Consider the following 14,553-nt stretch of genomic DNA (forward strand, 5'->3'; position numbering starts at 1 on the left):
CCCGCAGGGGAGAGGGAGGGAGGAGCGGGGCTTCACCTTCTGGCCTCCACTAGGCTCCAACAGGAAGAGTACGTTGGCACCTTGAATGTTAGCAACACTTATTTCAGGATAAGCTTTCATGAGCCAAAGCTCACTTCATCGGACGTGTCCCTTGATTTCAGGGGTTTGGGCATACCTAAATGGCAAAACAGGCAGAAAGGGACTTTTGGCTCAGGCAGGGAAGTCTCCACATGCCTCCAGCAGGCACAGCTCAGAAGAATTTATTTATATGTATTTTCTTTTATAGTCCACCTTTCTTACTGGGACTCAAGGTGGAGTACAAGTACCATCAATTGGTAAGCTTGTTGCAAAATACAATAACATTTGAATCTAAGAGTAAAGGTTCCTAATAAAAGAACATAATGCAGAGTCTGGGTTTGAAGAACCGGAAGAGGGGGGAAATCACATTATCTGTAAGAGAGGCCACCTCCTGAGCTGATCCATTAGACATCACACTTTGCACACACACACACCCCCCCCGAAGATTGCCTTCAAGAGGAATACCCCTCCACCCTTGTCTCAAGGCGGGTACCGCCCCCAAACTTTTGCACTGAAATCCAATCTTGTTTTCCTGGTGTATATGATCCCAGGGAAGACAGGCTGGTTTAGCTTACAGGGTGAGCTGCATATAACGGGTTAGCCGAGGCATCCGGCTGAATTGGGAGCCTGCTCACCATGGAGCCTGGAGGGGCGCTGACCATCATCCTGGGTATCTGCCTCTCATGCTTGGCTCTCCTCTCGGCATGGAAGAGAATGCACAAAGAGGGGAAGTTGCCCCCGGGGCCAACACCCCTGCCCTTCATTGGCAATTTGCTGCACGTGAGCACTGAGGAGACCTTCAAGTCCTTCCTGGCGGTGAGTGGCGCCCTCGTTGGCATCATTCTAGGAGGGCAATCATGCTGGTTTGCAGTAGAACAGCTGGATTTCAGTCCAGTGGCACCTTCAAGACCAACAGGATTTTCAGAGCGTGAGCTTTTGAGAGTCAGATGGAAGAAAGGAGCTCTGACTCTCAAATGTTCACACTGAAAGTCTTGTTGGTCTCGAAGGTGCCACTGGCCTCAGTCCTGCCATTCTACGAGCCTTTGGTTGGAATATAAATGCGCAGGAATCTCCGTTCCAGCTCATGTCTGAAGAAGGGGGTTCTCTGACTCTCCAGCCTGAAAACCTCATGGGTCTGTAAGGGCCGCTTGACTCGAAACCTCATTGGAATAGTGAGCATGGGAGAAACGGCACTGCGAAGCGTAGCAGGGAGGGAGTCCTGGCCAAGGGGTAGGGAAGGTCTTGCTATTAAAGAATTCCTGTGTTGAAAATTGCCCAGGCAGAGCCCGGCAAATCTAAGCTCTGGGAAGGGCATGGCTCTCTCTCAAACGGCCACACATCAGTGGCAGTGCTCCTCCACTGCACACAGACAGTTCCAGGTTGACCCTGAAAGACCTCCTCGAGTGCAGAGCCAAGCGGACAGCTGTGTTGGTCTGCAGCAGAAGAGCAAGATTCGAGTCCAGTAGCACCTTAAAGACCAACTAGATTGCCGGGGTCTGAGCTTTCCAGCGTCAGAGCTCCCTTCATCAGATCAGAAAAAGGGAGCTTTGACTCTCCAAAGCTCATACCCCAGAGTGCTGAGATAGGTGGATCAGTGATCTGTCTTGGATACAGGGCATGTTCACCCCTCAATGCATTTCCAACTCCCCCCAAACCCTCCACTAACTTTGATGTTTCCTGCAGCTAAAGGACAAATACGGCCCAGTGTTCACAGTGTACCTGGGGCCTCGGCGGGTTGTGGTTTTGTGTGGGCATGAGGCGGTGAAGGAAGCTCTGGTGGACCAAGCCGAGGACTTCAGTGGCAGGGGAGAGCTGGCCAGCATCGACCGAAACTTCAATGGCTTTGGTGAGGGGGCTTGATGGGTTTGGTGCTTGGCTGGGAAAAGGGCCAAAGAAAAGTGACAGAACTTGCAAACTGTCTCCCTGAGAATGTCCTTAGTCTCGGCAAGAGAGGCAGACCGTGAGCACAGAGCCAAGCTATAAGTGACAAATGACGCTCGAACGGCAAGTGAACAGACTCACGTGTATTCCTCTCTGTTCACTTGCGCTCCGCTTGATCTCGTAGTGTACACGTGAGTCTGTTCACTTGCCGTTCGAGCGTCATTTGTCATCATTCGTCACTTGTAGCTTGGCCCAGAGCCAATAAGTAAATACAAGAAAATGAGTTAAGGGCACATTTGTGACGCCTGACTTTCCAGTGAGGGAACCTTCCTCTATGTTGGGAGGGAAGACCTTGGAATTTGACCTGAATAATGTATTTCCAGGAGTTGCTTTGGCCAATGGGGAACGGTGGAGGCAGCTCCGTCGCTTTTCTCTCACTGTACTGAGGAACTTCGGGATGGGAAAACGGTCCATCGAGGAGCGGATCCAGGAAGAGGCCCAGTACCTGATGGAAGAATTCAGGAAAACCAAAGGTTGGTGTTAGCCAAGCCCAGCTTCCCCCACCGCTGGAGAAAGGGGTGGGGAACGGCTGCAGCCACCGACCGGCTCTCTGTTCGCGTTCGGCAGGTTTGCCCTTTGACCCCACCTTCTTCCTAAGCCGCACGGTCTCCAACGTCATCAGCTCTGTTGTCTTCGGCAGCCGCTTCGACTATGAAGACCAGACCTTCCTCTCCCTCCTGCGAATGATCAACGAGTCCTTCATTGAGATGAGCACCCCTTGGGCTCAGGTACCGGGCAGGGCTGGAGGAGCCCCTCTGTCCCCACCCCCGCCCTGAACTTCCGCTTCAGAAGAGGCGGGAGGGGGAGGGCGTGCCAGAAGCAATATCATCGCCACCGAGAAGTGGTTGTCCTCTGCCCGTTATTCCATTTTATCTAAAGGTACAGCCCTACTAGAGGTTTCAGGGAGACATTCAATAAATCCTGAGATTCTCCACAGATCAGAATTAATAATATTGATATAAAATCACAATTATTTCAATAGCCACAAGGTAAAAACATTTTTCTGAAATCAATTTTTATCGTATCCTTAGCTCACTACTTGATGGGCGCACAAAGAGGAGCCCTCCTCGGGCTGCCTCCACAAGTTGCGTAGGGCGGGTGCCCAGAGCAGGACTTCGGAGCCTTGTCGCTTTAGGGAACCTTTCCCACATTTATGTCCCACCTTTCTTACGTCATGGAACTCGTGGTACTGTAAATGGGGGGGGGTCCCCAGGAAGTTTGCTGTTCAGGCATGGTCCTGTTTGGGTTCCCAGCCTCCAGATGGGGACTGGAAATCACCCAGAAATATAACTGATGTTCAGCCAACAGAGATCAGTTCCCCGGGAGAAAATGGGTGGATTCTGTGGCATTATACCCTGATGAGGTTCCCTCCTCCCCAGGCTCCACCCCCAAATCCCCAGGAATTCCCCAAGCCAGAGTTGGCAACCCTTCAGCAAGGTTGCTACATCAAGGGCCTTCACAGACACTATCTTGTCGTGACCGTTTTGCTTGCTGAGAAAGCCCTGCTTGTGGCAGATGGCAGGTGGCTTGGGCACTGTGCATCTTTCCTCTAGGGCTTGTTAGGGTGTGTTTGCCCCTTACGCACTGAGAGGGCCCCTAGTCAGAGGGAGAAGACTGGTGGTGGTGAGGGTCAGACTGTCTTTCCTCAGTTCCTCATTACTGACCTTCCTCCTGAGGGGCTCCTAAAATCCTCTGAGGAACCCCAGGCTTCCCAGAACCAGGCTGGAAAACACGGGCATGCAGGGAAGGAACTGCAGAGCTAGGGAACAACCAGCCACGGAGCCCAGTTCCCTCCAGGCACTCTGGTTCCGGTGGGTGCTCAGGTGGCATGGTACTGGAAGAGCTCTACAGGAAGACTCTGGGGAGAAGATGGTCTCTTGGGAAGGAGCCCAGACAGTGACGGCTAATCTTTCTGGGTCAGAAAATAACACGTATAGGATTGCGCAGGTGGTATTTGTTGAGTGCACCATGCAAGAATTACAACTCACAACCATTGCTCTTTCTTCCAGCTCTATGATATGTATTCCAGCATCATGCAGTACTTGCCCGGGAGACACAACCGCATCTACTATCTCATTGAAGATCTGAAGGACTTCATTGCTGAGAAGGTCAAAACCAACCAAGCGACGCTTGATCGAAACAACCCACGGGATTTCATAGACTGCTTCCTCATCCAGATGGAGAAGGTATCAGAATGGATGCATTGGCACCCACAGAAGGCCGGGAAGAACCCGACTCGGCTGTATTTGCAGAAATCTGGGGAAAGGGCGGGAACGCAGCAAGCCTCTGTTTATGCACTTCTTTAGCCTGGCAGCGTTGGGCGTTCTGTGTACACCACCTCGTCCCTAGAAGGATATCACCGAGTTGGAAAAGGCTCAGAAAAGGGCAACCCGAACGATCAGTTAGAACACACGAGGAAAGGCTAAAGTTTGGGATGTTTCCTTTTTCACAGGGGCTCTGTGCCTTCAGGTCCCACCTCATCCTCCATACTTTTTCTGGGTACTTTTAGATGACCCGTTTCTTCTCAAATGCATATCCACATCTACAAAATGGGGAAATGTGAGGATGAATGCATTGCAGTGCCCGGCTGTTTCATGAGGTACCTGTGAGTACATTAGAAAATTCTTACCGCAGTACCAGGCAGTTCAGACCCCTCTCTCCGGCCGTCTCATAGACACGAGAACAGATAACTGACAGTTGGAACATTATTTTGCCCCTGCTATGACAGAGATTCTTAGAACTTTCATTTATGAACTGAAGTCCAGATACTAAGCTTAAACTTGGGCTCCTATCTGGAGTTTAGTCACTTTTCCCCTAGTCGTGATTATTCATGGCATGCCTTTCTTTTGACTCCTCCAAAGGAAAAGGGAAACCCTTCCAGCGAATTCAATGTGAAGAATTTGATCCTCACCACCCTCAACTTGTTCTTTGCTGGGACAGAGACGGTCAGCTCCACCCTGAGATACGGGTTTCTTTTCCTAATGAAGCACCCAGAAGTGGAAGGTAGGGTGGGAAAAATAGGCAGCGTTGAAACAAGCAAGAACTGGATGCACAGGAACAACTGTGCCTATACGCTGCTCTTCCAGACAGATTAGTCTCCCAATCAGAACAGTGAACGAAGTCAGTGAATTATTGGAGCGGCTGACCCAAGGCCGCCTGCAGAGCTCACCCTGGTGGTGGGATTCAAACCAGCAGAGCACTGATTCACAGCTCAGCTGCTAAACCACTATGCCACAGCAGCTTTCTCCTTTCTGGAGACTATCCCTTTTGAGCCAAATGTTGAGCTCTTAAGCAGAGATGTCTACTTCCAGCTCTGCAGCTGGGATTGAAAAAGGGGCTTCCTACTGCAGAGACCCGTTTCCGAGGAGGGGGGCAGGCCTTCCTTTCCCTTTAAGTTCAGCTGAGACAACTTCATTTTTGTACTGTTCCTTTGCACTGGAATGAAAACTCAGCGGCTCCGTCCGATTCCACACGGCTTACCTGAGTTTTGCGACATCGTGCAAAACTCACGCGAGAAAACGCGATCTTCCGCGTTTTTTCCGGCATGATCTGCAACGTTGTGCACCGTCCCGGCTTCAGGTAAGCCGTGTGGAATTGGCCTATGTGTTAGGCTGATGGCACCAAGAAAAACGGCCCTCCCATATTCCAATGTCTGTGGGAAATGGAGGACGCTCCCTGTGGAAAGGGGCTCTCTAGCCAAACCTTCTGCTAGCCCAGGAGAGGTTCTGCTCCACTCCAGACCTGTCCGTGCTGTCTGAGCCAAAGGGCCCTGGGCAGTGAGAGAATGTTACAGTGAAGACTCCCGTTTGCACGTGAGCTCTGCAGCGGCCTGGAAGGCGCTCGGGCACCAAGCATTGCTTCTCTCCCTTGGAACGCTTGCAGTGGCCTTACACCAAGGCAGACCCCGGTCGTCTTTCGAGCTCAGGATCCTCTGCTTGGACTGGCAATGGCCTTTCACTTCCCCTCCTACTTGTTCCTTTAATGGAAAATGCCAGGGACTGAATCTCGGACCTTCTGCCGAGCTATGCCCCCATCCCAAAAGACACAGTTCCTTCACTGGTGGCTTCCATGTACATGCCTCTTCTCCCCCTACCCTCCTTTCATTCCATGGCCTCACAAGTGGCTGTCTCACTGATGGGCGTAGGGGCTCGGGCTTAAGTTCCTTTCCCAAGAGCTTTTCCTTCATGTCTTGGCAGAGAAGGTCCTCCAAGAAATTGACCACGTCATCGGACACAATCGCATCCCAGCCTCTGAGGACAGGATGAACATGCCCTACACAGATGCTGTTATCCATGAGATCCAAAGGCTGACGGACATCGTCCCCATGGGGGTGCCCCACACTGTGATCCGGGACACCCAGTTCCGGGGGTACCTCCTGCCCAAGGTGAGGGGTCTGAGGAGCTGGAGTTTCAGAGGCAAGGGCCGTTTGCTAGAGGGATGGAGCAGAGAAAGGGAGGGAGCTTCACCTGAGGATCCCTTTAGGCTCTAGAGGCCAAAACATCCCCCCCCCTCTGTTCTGTGGTCCTGCTCTGGCCTGCGGACTAATTCCCTCAGTGTGGTCTCAGGCTGCTCGTGGCTTGCATTATGCTGTTTTTTATGCCCTGTCTTGTTTTTAATGGCTTCACTTTGTTTTTAGTAGTTTTGTTTTCTTGTTTTAGTTGTAAGCTGCCTCAAGCAGGTCTCTGAGGAGGCACCACATACACTTTCCCTAACAAACAAACAAACAAACAAATGGAGGGAGGGAGGGAGGGAGGGAGGGAAGGAAGAAAGAGAGAGAGAGAGAGAGAGAGAGAGAGAGAGAGAGAGAGAGAGAGAGAGAAAGAAAGAAAGAAAGAAAGAAAGAAAGAAAGAAAGAAAGAAAGAAAGAAAGAAAGAAAGAAAGAAAGAAAGAAAGAAAGAAAGAAAGAAAGAAAGAAAGAAAGAAAGAAAGGTTTCCCGCCATTCGGCTGTTGCTTCACTTCCAAATTTCATTGTACTTTGGCAAGTTTGCAGCTTCCTTTCGTCCCCCTCCCCCCACGCCCACTTCCCCTTTTACTTCCCCCTTCCTTTGCTCCTCTTTCTCTCATTCTCTGGCCTTAACCCTGACCCAGTTGCATGTGGGGTGTGACAGAAACGGAGAGGTTTGCCCTAGTGGTGATGGGAATGGCAGCAGCGGGGAGGGAGGAGAAGCGAGTCAGGTCCCAGGCACCTCTTGTGAAGTCCAAGGCAGGCAATAGCTTAGGGTTGCCAATTCCAGGTTGGGGAATTCCTGGAGATTTGGGGTGGAACATGGGGAGGACAGAGTCTTGAGAGGGGCGGGAGCTCAGCAGGGATGTGATGCCGTAGAGTCCACCCTCCAAAGCTGCTGTTTTCTCCAGGGGAGCTGACCTCTGTAGTATGGAGAGCAGTTGTGAGTTGGTAGATCTCCTACCTGGAAGCTGGCAAGCCTATGTAACTGCCCCTTATAGCATGCCTGAGCGTGACTCCTCAGTTAGGCAACAGGCAGTGGAGACACACGGAGAACCCCTGAATTCATGCCCAGATGTATTCTCTGTCCCATATTTTCCAGGGCACAGATGTCTTCCCCTTGCTAGGCTCCGTCTTGCGTGACCCCAAATATTTCAGCCACCCTGATCGATTCTTCCCTGGACACTTCCTGGACGAGCAAGGCCGCTTCAAGAAGAACGATGCTTTTGTGCCGTTCTCTTCAGGTAGGGATTCTCTCTTCTGCTGCTGACCGCTTGGCTCTGAAATCTCACCGCAAGCCGGCTTCAGGTTCAGGGCGATTCCTCGTGGATGGGGACGGGGTCTGGGGGGAGGGGGGGAGTTGTGAATTTCCTGCATTGTGCGGGGGTTGGGCTAGATGGCCCCGCAAGTCCCTTCCAGCACTGTGATTCTATGGTGCTCTAGAGTGGCTGGGAAGAGGTTTGGCCTGGGCCTCTCCGGTTCACCAACATCCCGCCCGTTATGCTCGTTGCATAACCTTTGGAAGATGTGGCCTCCCTCCGCCCTTCATATGTCGTCTGCAAATGTGGTGGGCGGGATGTTGGTGAACCGGAGGGCCCAGGCCAAACCTCTTCCCAGCCACTCTAGAGCACCATAGAATCACAGTGCTGGAAGGGACTTGCGGGGTCATCTAGCCCAACCCCCGCACAATGCAGGAAATTCACAACTACCCCCCTCCCCCCGCACCCCCAATGACCCTTACTCCAAGCCCAGAAGACAGGGCTGGATTGAGAGGGGCAGTGGGGATAGTCTGCCCCAGCGCTGCCAAAGAGGGGTCACTGGGCGCAGCTGCCAGCTGCCGGGAGCGCGCCAGCGGCAGTGCGGGCGGCTGAGTGGCCACCCGCACCATTTGCCTGCCCAGGAGGACAGGGAGCACATGGCCAGCTGGCCGCCCCCTCAGCTGGGCAGGAGAATGGCATGGAGAGCTGGGAGGCCGCCCGTGCCACTTGCCTGTCCCACTGAGGGGGCGGCCGGCTTGCTGCATACTCCCTGTCCTGCTGGGCAGGCGAATGGCGCACACGGCCTCCCAGCTCTCCATGCCATTCACCTGCCCAGCTGAGGGGGCGGCCAGCTGGCCACGCACTCCCTGTCCTCCTGGGCAAGTGAGTGGCACAGAGGGCTGGGAGGCCACCTGCTCCATTCGCCTGCCCCACAGGACAGGGAGCACGCGGCAAGCCGGCCACCCCCTCAGCCGGGCAGGCGAGTGTTGCGGGCGGCCTCTCAGCCACCGGCATTGCCACCACTCCACTGGCGGCACGCTGCCCTGCACAATGATGTCACGAAGTGACATCATCACGCAGTGCCAGGAGCAAGCGCACACTGAGCACGCACATGAGGGCGGCTGGAATTGGGTTGTCCCAGGCACCAGGAACCCAAGATCCAGCCCTGCCAGAAGATGGCAAAACATCACCAGGATCCCTAGCCAAACAAGCCTGGGGAAAACTAGTTCCTGACCACAGAGTGGCGATGGACATTGCCCTGGGCGTGTAAGAAGGGGCCAGGAGAGCGAAGCCCTGATGTAGCCCCTCCTGCCCTCCCTCTCATGGTCTGCCCAGGTTCACAGAGCCAGCATTGCTGTCAGATGACCAGAACCTGACAGAGGGAGCATTCAGACCAGGGGGGCCTTGGCTAGGCACTCTGCCTCCCCCAGACCTGGGTGCAAATGTAGGCAACGTGAAGCCCGGGGGGGAGGAGGAGGGGCTCTAGTGCCAGGGTGTGAGGCTGTGAGATTAGCACATTTTAGTAGTGACTTCAGATCAATCATGAACTCACACTAGTACAGAAAAAGAGACATGAAATATATTCTTTGTGCATGTTTTAAAGTAACTCGTCCCTGCCTGGGTCCCTCTGGCTCCTTGGGCCTTTCTGGCTGCACACCGGAAAAGGATAACTTTTGGCCTTCGGGAAGCATAGATACAGGGGCGTCCCTTAGACCCACCTGCAGAGACAGAGATAGGAAAGAGTGTGGGTAGAATGACCATATAGGGGGAAGCTGATAAGAAGAAGGTATGAACAGGGATGGAATTGCAGATGTTCTGTCGCGAGACTAAGTTTGAAAAACGGACAATAGCCAATCCAAAGATGTGAAAGAAGTCAGATGCTTTGCCTTAAGTGTGACTTTCATTTCTCCAGTGTGATGTGATGAACCTTTAAAATAGCACGTAGGCCCTTTTCACACTACTTACCAGGACGCGCAACGATGCGGAACATCGTGCTACAAACGCAGAAAATTGCATTTTCTCGTGTGAGATTTGCACGACATGGTGCGAGATTTGCGTGATGTTGCGCAAATCTGGCGTGAGAAAATGCGATTTTCCGCATTTGTAGCGCGATGTTCCGCGTCATTGCACATCCTGGTAAGTAGTGTGAAAAGGGCCGTAATCCTTTGTTCTGGTGACACACTCAGAGCTCACCTAGTAGCTGTGTGTGTGTCCTATATTTGCAAATAGATCTGGCTTTTCTTTACAACATCCTTCATTAGACTTCCTTCTCTGTGTGTATTCATCTCTCTTAATTGGCTAAGACAACCAGACACACGTCATTTGGGTCCAACAAGGCCTTTCAGATACAGCAGAGAGTGTATCTGAAGGGGGAGGGGTCAGAAGCAGAGGGTGGCCTTCGCGTAGGGCAGAAACAACGTCAGCTCTGGCGGAAGTCCGGAGATGTGAGGGGCACCTTGGGAGTCAGATGATCAAGTGAGGGGTCCTTCTGTCCGGCAGGCCAACACCTGACAGGCTGAGGTCGGAGACTTCCCCCTACAGACAGGGCATTCAAGGAAGGGGCCCCGCTCGGAGGTGGCGTGACAGCATTAGGCCTGCAGTCCCGCTCTCACGGAGCCCTTCAGCCTGCTCTTCCCAGCAGCATCGCATCCTTCCGGGCAGGGACGGCGCGCTTCGTTTGCCGGCCCTCTTGAGGAGGCCACCCTGGCGCATGGCTGGGAGATTAGATCAGCTGCCCCCTTTGAAAGCAGGCGCCCCGGGTGGAAAGCAGAGCGGCGCTCCACTGGAGCTGCTGCGCTCAGGTTCGGGATCTGGGTCCTCACACTGCACTGCCTGGAAGAGGAGGGGATACAAAGGTGATGGGAGATGATCATTCCTGGTGATGGGAGGGGGGATTGTGGGCAGGTGCGGTTCTGCTAACAGGGAGGCACTTCCCGGCAGCAGCAGGAGCATCCCGTCAGTGCCAGACGTTCAGAAGAGCACCCTCCACCAGGCGCCTGCAGGAGGGAAGTGCCTCTGACCGGGGCGCAGCTCCACTTCCTGCACAGAGAGACACAGAGAAAAGCTGCGTTGCAGATCTGCTGTCCTGTACCCCTTTGGGACAAATTGGGCAGTAGGCTGCAATGGAACCGTTCTGTGCCCGTTCCACTCGTGCCGTTTTCCTTTTTCTGCCAGGGAAGCGGGTCTGCCTGGGCGAAGCCATGGCCCGAATGGAGCTCTTCCTGTACTTCACCACCATCCTGCAGAACTTCTCCCTGAAGCCCCTGGTGCCCCCCCAGGACATTGACATCACCCCACGAGTGAGCGGCTTTGGGAATATCCCCCCCACATACCAGCTGTGCCTGGTGCCTCGCTAATCCCACGTGGAGGGAGGGCAGAAAAGACCGGCATGCGTGTCCCTGTCCCCTCTCACCTCTCACTCTGGCACATTTCCCCCTGAGCTGCTTCAGAAGTAGACGCAAGCAGACGACGGTGGAGCTTTTAAGCCCGCCCGCTTTCCCTGCGGTGCAGCTTTCTTCTGCCTTGCCCTACTTGTAGGCTTTGTGGAAGCAAGCAGTGTTGGTAACAGAAGGCTGGGCCGGGGGCACCCCCAGTTGGATCTAATTCTCTGCCCCACTCACACAAGCCCAAACTCTTACAGGGGCCAAATGCTGATCAGTTCACTGTGCTTGTGCTGAGAAAAACTCGGTCCAGACCCACCGTCCCCCATGATGACTGCTGCTCCTTAGTGCCCCCTGGGTGGGGACCTCAGACCTGCTGAGCCTCCTCATCTGGCAAGCCACTCTGGCACCCTGTCAGGCCACACACAAGCCAAGGGTTAGAGCTCCACACCCTCCCGAGGGGATGCCGAGGGGCTGGACCTTTCAGACCGCGCACTGCAGAAGGTCTTGTACCGGCCTTCCCCAGGCTTCCAGCTCTAGTGATTTTGATAACCTACATCTGCCGGGGAAACTCCTTTGCATCACAAAGGCTGCTGCTCTGCTTTTTCATCTTCATGGGCTTAAGTACCATGGGAAGGGCCCAAAGGCAATTTAAATCTCCTGTGTGAAAACAGAAACTCTCTTATGCCAGATTATACAGGATGGGTGAACTCTCATAATCACTAACAAAGGTTAGTTTCAGGTGGGTAGCCATGTTGGTCTGCAGTAGAACAGCAAGATTTGAGTCCGGGTGCCTTAGAGACCCACAAGATTCTCAGAGTAAGATTTTGAGAATAAAAGCTCTCTTCTTCAGAACAAGGGACCTTTGACTCTCAAAGCTTGTACCCTGGAAAGCTTATTGGCCTCTAAAGTGCCACTGGAGTGAAACTCTGCTGTAACACATGCCCCCCATTGGAAGAAGATGTGGGGGGGGGGAGATTCATCTTTTTATTCTGGGTTATTAAAGCATTAAACTGAAACAACTTGGGTAAATGTGGTGAAGAAATGGAGTTTCAAGTAAATCCTCCCATCTTGAATGTAGTTTGGATTTTTTCTGCCATTACTGATGCTGTATAGATACAGAGGCTTTAGAAAGTTGGCTCTCTTGTTTGACTCAATGTTTTACTGATAAAACCAGAATAAAAGATATTTTATCACAGAGAATATAGAGCTGATCTTTAATTTGTCCTTTGAGATTAGAGTCTGCAAGGCGTGACTCTGCCCGAAGGAATGGCGTCCTTTCCCAGAGCCAGCCTGGCCCAGCCAAGTTCCGACCTTCAGTTTCCGTTTAGCTTCACCTCAGAGCCACCTAGTGGTGGTCAAGCATTAACTTGTGAGGTCAGGCTCACATCCGTGGAGTGTTGGCTGTGACACAGAAAGCTCAGCGCATGCACGCCTGGCAGCGGAGGCACCGGCCAACAGCAACGCCCGGTCGCTCCGGCCTCCACAGCCTTTGTGGCCGCGCCGCACACTCCACCGCCAGAGAGCAGAGTTGAGCTGAAGCAGATTTTGTAACACCGCTTGCCACTGGCCAAAGGTGGCAGGCTCAGCACAGAAGTTTCAAGCGATGCCGTCTCTCGTTCAGGAGGTGTGAAGTCTCTGAGCCTTGCTACAAGTGACATTTTACACGTGAAGGATAAAGGATCATTTTCGCAAGGCTTTCTGGGAACTGAAGTTCCTCTCCCCCACCCCTTTTCCTTCTGTTCCTTCCCCTCGCTGCCTGAAGAGACAGAGAGAGCCTGCAGCAACATCAGCTTTTGCAAATCGTCTTGCTGGGGGGGGGGGATGCTCCGGAGAAAGCTGAGAAAGTTGCAGCTGCCTGCCCCAAAGATCATTGAGAGCAGGCTTGTGGCTGGAGGAACGATCTGCAAAAGCTGCTGTTGCCGCAGGCTCTCTCTGTCTCTTCAGGCAGCGAGGGGAAGGAACAGAAGGAAAAGGGGTGGGGGAGAGGAACTTCAGTTCCCAGAAAGACTTGCGAAAACGATCCTTTATCCTTCACGTGTCAAATGTCACTTGCGGCAAGGCTCTCTGTTAGGCACACAAGATGGGACCGGGCTGGGAAGATCAGAAGTCGGCAAAATAAGTCGGAAAGGAAATGCAGCTGGGGTGGTAAACGGGGAATCAAATCCCAACGGCTCCCGTGAGTGCCATTTCCAGCCTGGGCTCTCCTCAGTTGTGAGACGTACGAGGCCATAAAGCAACAGCGCCCCTCCACTGAGGACGACGGGACTCAACAGACTCCTTGGTTCTTTTTCTGCATCCGCTCCGTGGTCTTGCTTCGGTACTGTGGGGGGGGGGGTCCATCACTGCTGGGTTTGGGGGTGGGGGGTGCCAGGAGCTTTGCTTGTGTAAATGTGTGGAGGGGGTGTGGTGTGTCTGGTGGTAGTTTCCTGAATGGGGGCGGGGTTATGAAATGATATAGGAGGAGTCATTGGCAGACTCTACTTTCCATCCATCAGGTATGTGGAAGAAGACGTGATGATGATGATGATGATGATGATGATGATGGATGGTAACAGAGCAATTTTTGGACTATCCATTTGATGAATGGTTCCGTAGAACCCAGAAGCTTGCACAATGTTTTGCACAATCACCTCTGGGTTGGCCTCAGTCAAAGATATTGCATGGGTTTACTTCGGTGCCTGGGTGAGCCCTCTTTCCCTGACCCTGGGCAGTTTGAGGTGGAGACACTTTTGGCAGCTGTGGCAGGTGATCTACAGTGAGAAATGGATGGGATAAGGCGCAATTGGTCAGTTTTTGTCCTGGATGCCTCCTTATCAATGGAGGCCCAGGCTGCGGCAGGTGTCCGGTCTGCATTTCTCTACCTTCGTCAGATCAGGCAACTTGTTCCTTACTTCGCAAATCGCAACTCATCATGACTTAGCTCGGTGATCCATGCAACAATCACCTCCAGGTTGGACTACTGCAACTCGCTCTACGCTGGGCTGCCCTGGGCCTGCTCCAGAAGTTGCAACTGGTCCAGAATGCAGCACTGCGTGTTTTGACAGGGACTTCATTCCGGTCCCATTCAACACCAGTTTTGTGCCAGCCACACTGGCTCCCAGTGAAATTCCAGATCAGGTTGAAGGTTCTGGTTTTAACCTGTAAAGCCCTTAGCATGCTTGGACTGGCATACCTGCGGGACTGCCTCTCACCGTGTTCCCCAGAGGGTGCTTTGCTCAGCAGACAAATATCTCCAGGTGGCGCCTGGCCCCGAGAAGGCTCACCTTGCCGCAACCAGAGCCAGGGCTTTTTTGTCCCCGGCACCAACCTGGTAGAACTCTCTGTCTGTGGAGACCTGGACCTGGAGGGATCTGTTATCTTTCCACCCGGTCTGTGAGACAGAGCTGTCCTGCCTGGCATGGGGTGGTTAAGATGGACGGACCTCCCACTCGGCCTCCTGCCTTAGG

The 14,553-nt window shown here is 53.2% G+C and overlaps 1 protein-coding gene across 4 annotated transcripts; it reads left to right on the plus strand.

Annotated features, from left to right (window-relative positions):
• The first annotated feature begins 714 nt into the window (after positions 1-714).
• Positions 715-11,224, plus strand: LOC129343558 (cytochrome P450 2G1-like). Of its 4 annotated transcripts, none has more exons than XM_054999827.1 (9): positions 715-894; positions 1,762-1,924; positions 2,343-2,492; positions 2,587-2,747; positions 4,029-4,205; positions 4,881-5,027; positions 6,221-6,403; positions 7,568-7,709; positions 10,899-11,224. In XM_054999827.1, the coding sequence occupies exons 1-9, from the start codon at positions 715-717 to the stop codon at positions 11,078-11,080; spliced, it is 1,485 nt and encodes a 494-aa protein (XP_054855802.1). In that variant the 3' UTR covers positions 11,081-11,224. The 4 variants fall into 4 exon arrangements, with proteins under 4 accessions (XP_054855802.1, XP_054855801.1, XP_054855803.1 ...); XM_054999826.1 differs by having other exon boundaries at positions 4,881-5,022; positions 6,216-6,403; XM_054999828.1 differs by lacking the exon at positions 1,762-1,924 and having other exon boundaries at positions 715-901; positions 4,881-5,022; positions 6,216-6,403.
• Positions 11,225-14,553: the final 3,329 nt, after the last annotated feature.

The sequence above is a fragment of the Eublepharis macularius genome, chromosome 15 (assembly GCF_028583425.1).
Source record: "Eublepharis macularius isolate TG4126 chromosome 15, MPM_Emac_v1.0, whole genome shotgun sequence".
NCBI classification, from domain to species: domain Eukaryota; kingdom Metazoa; phylum Chordata; class Lepidosauria; order Squamata; family Eublepharidae; genus Eublepharis; species Eublepharis macularius.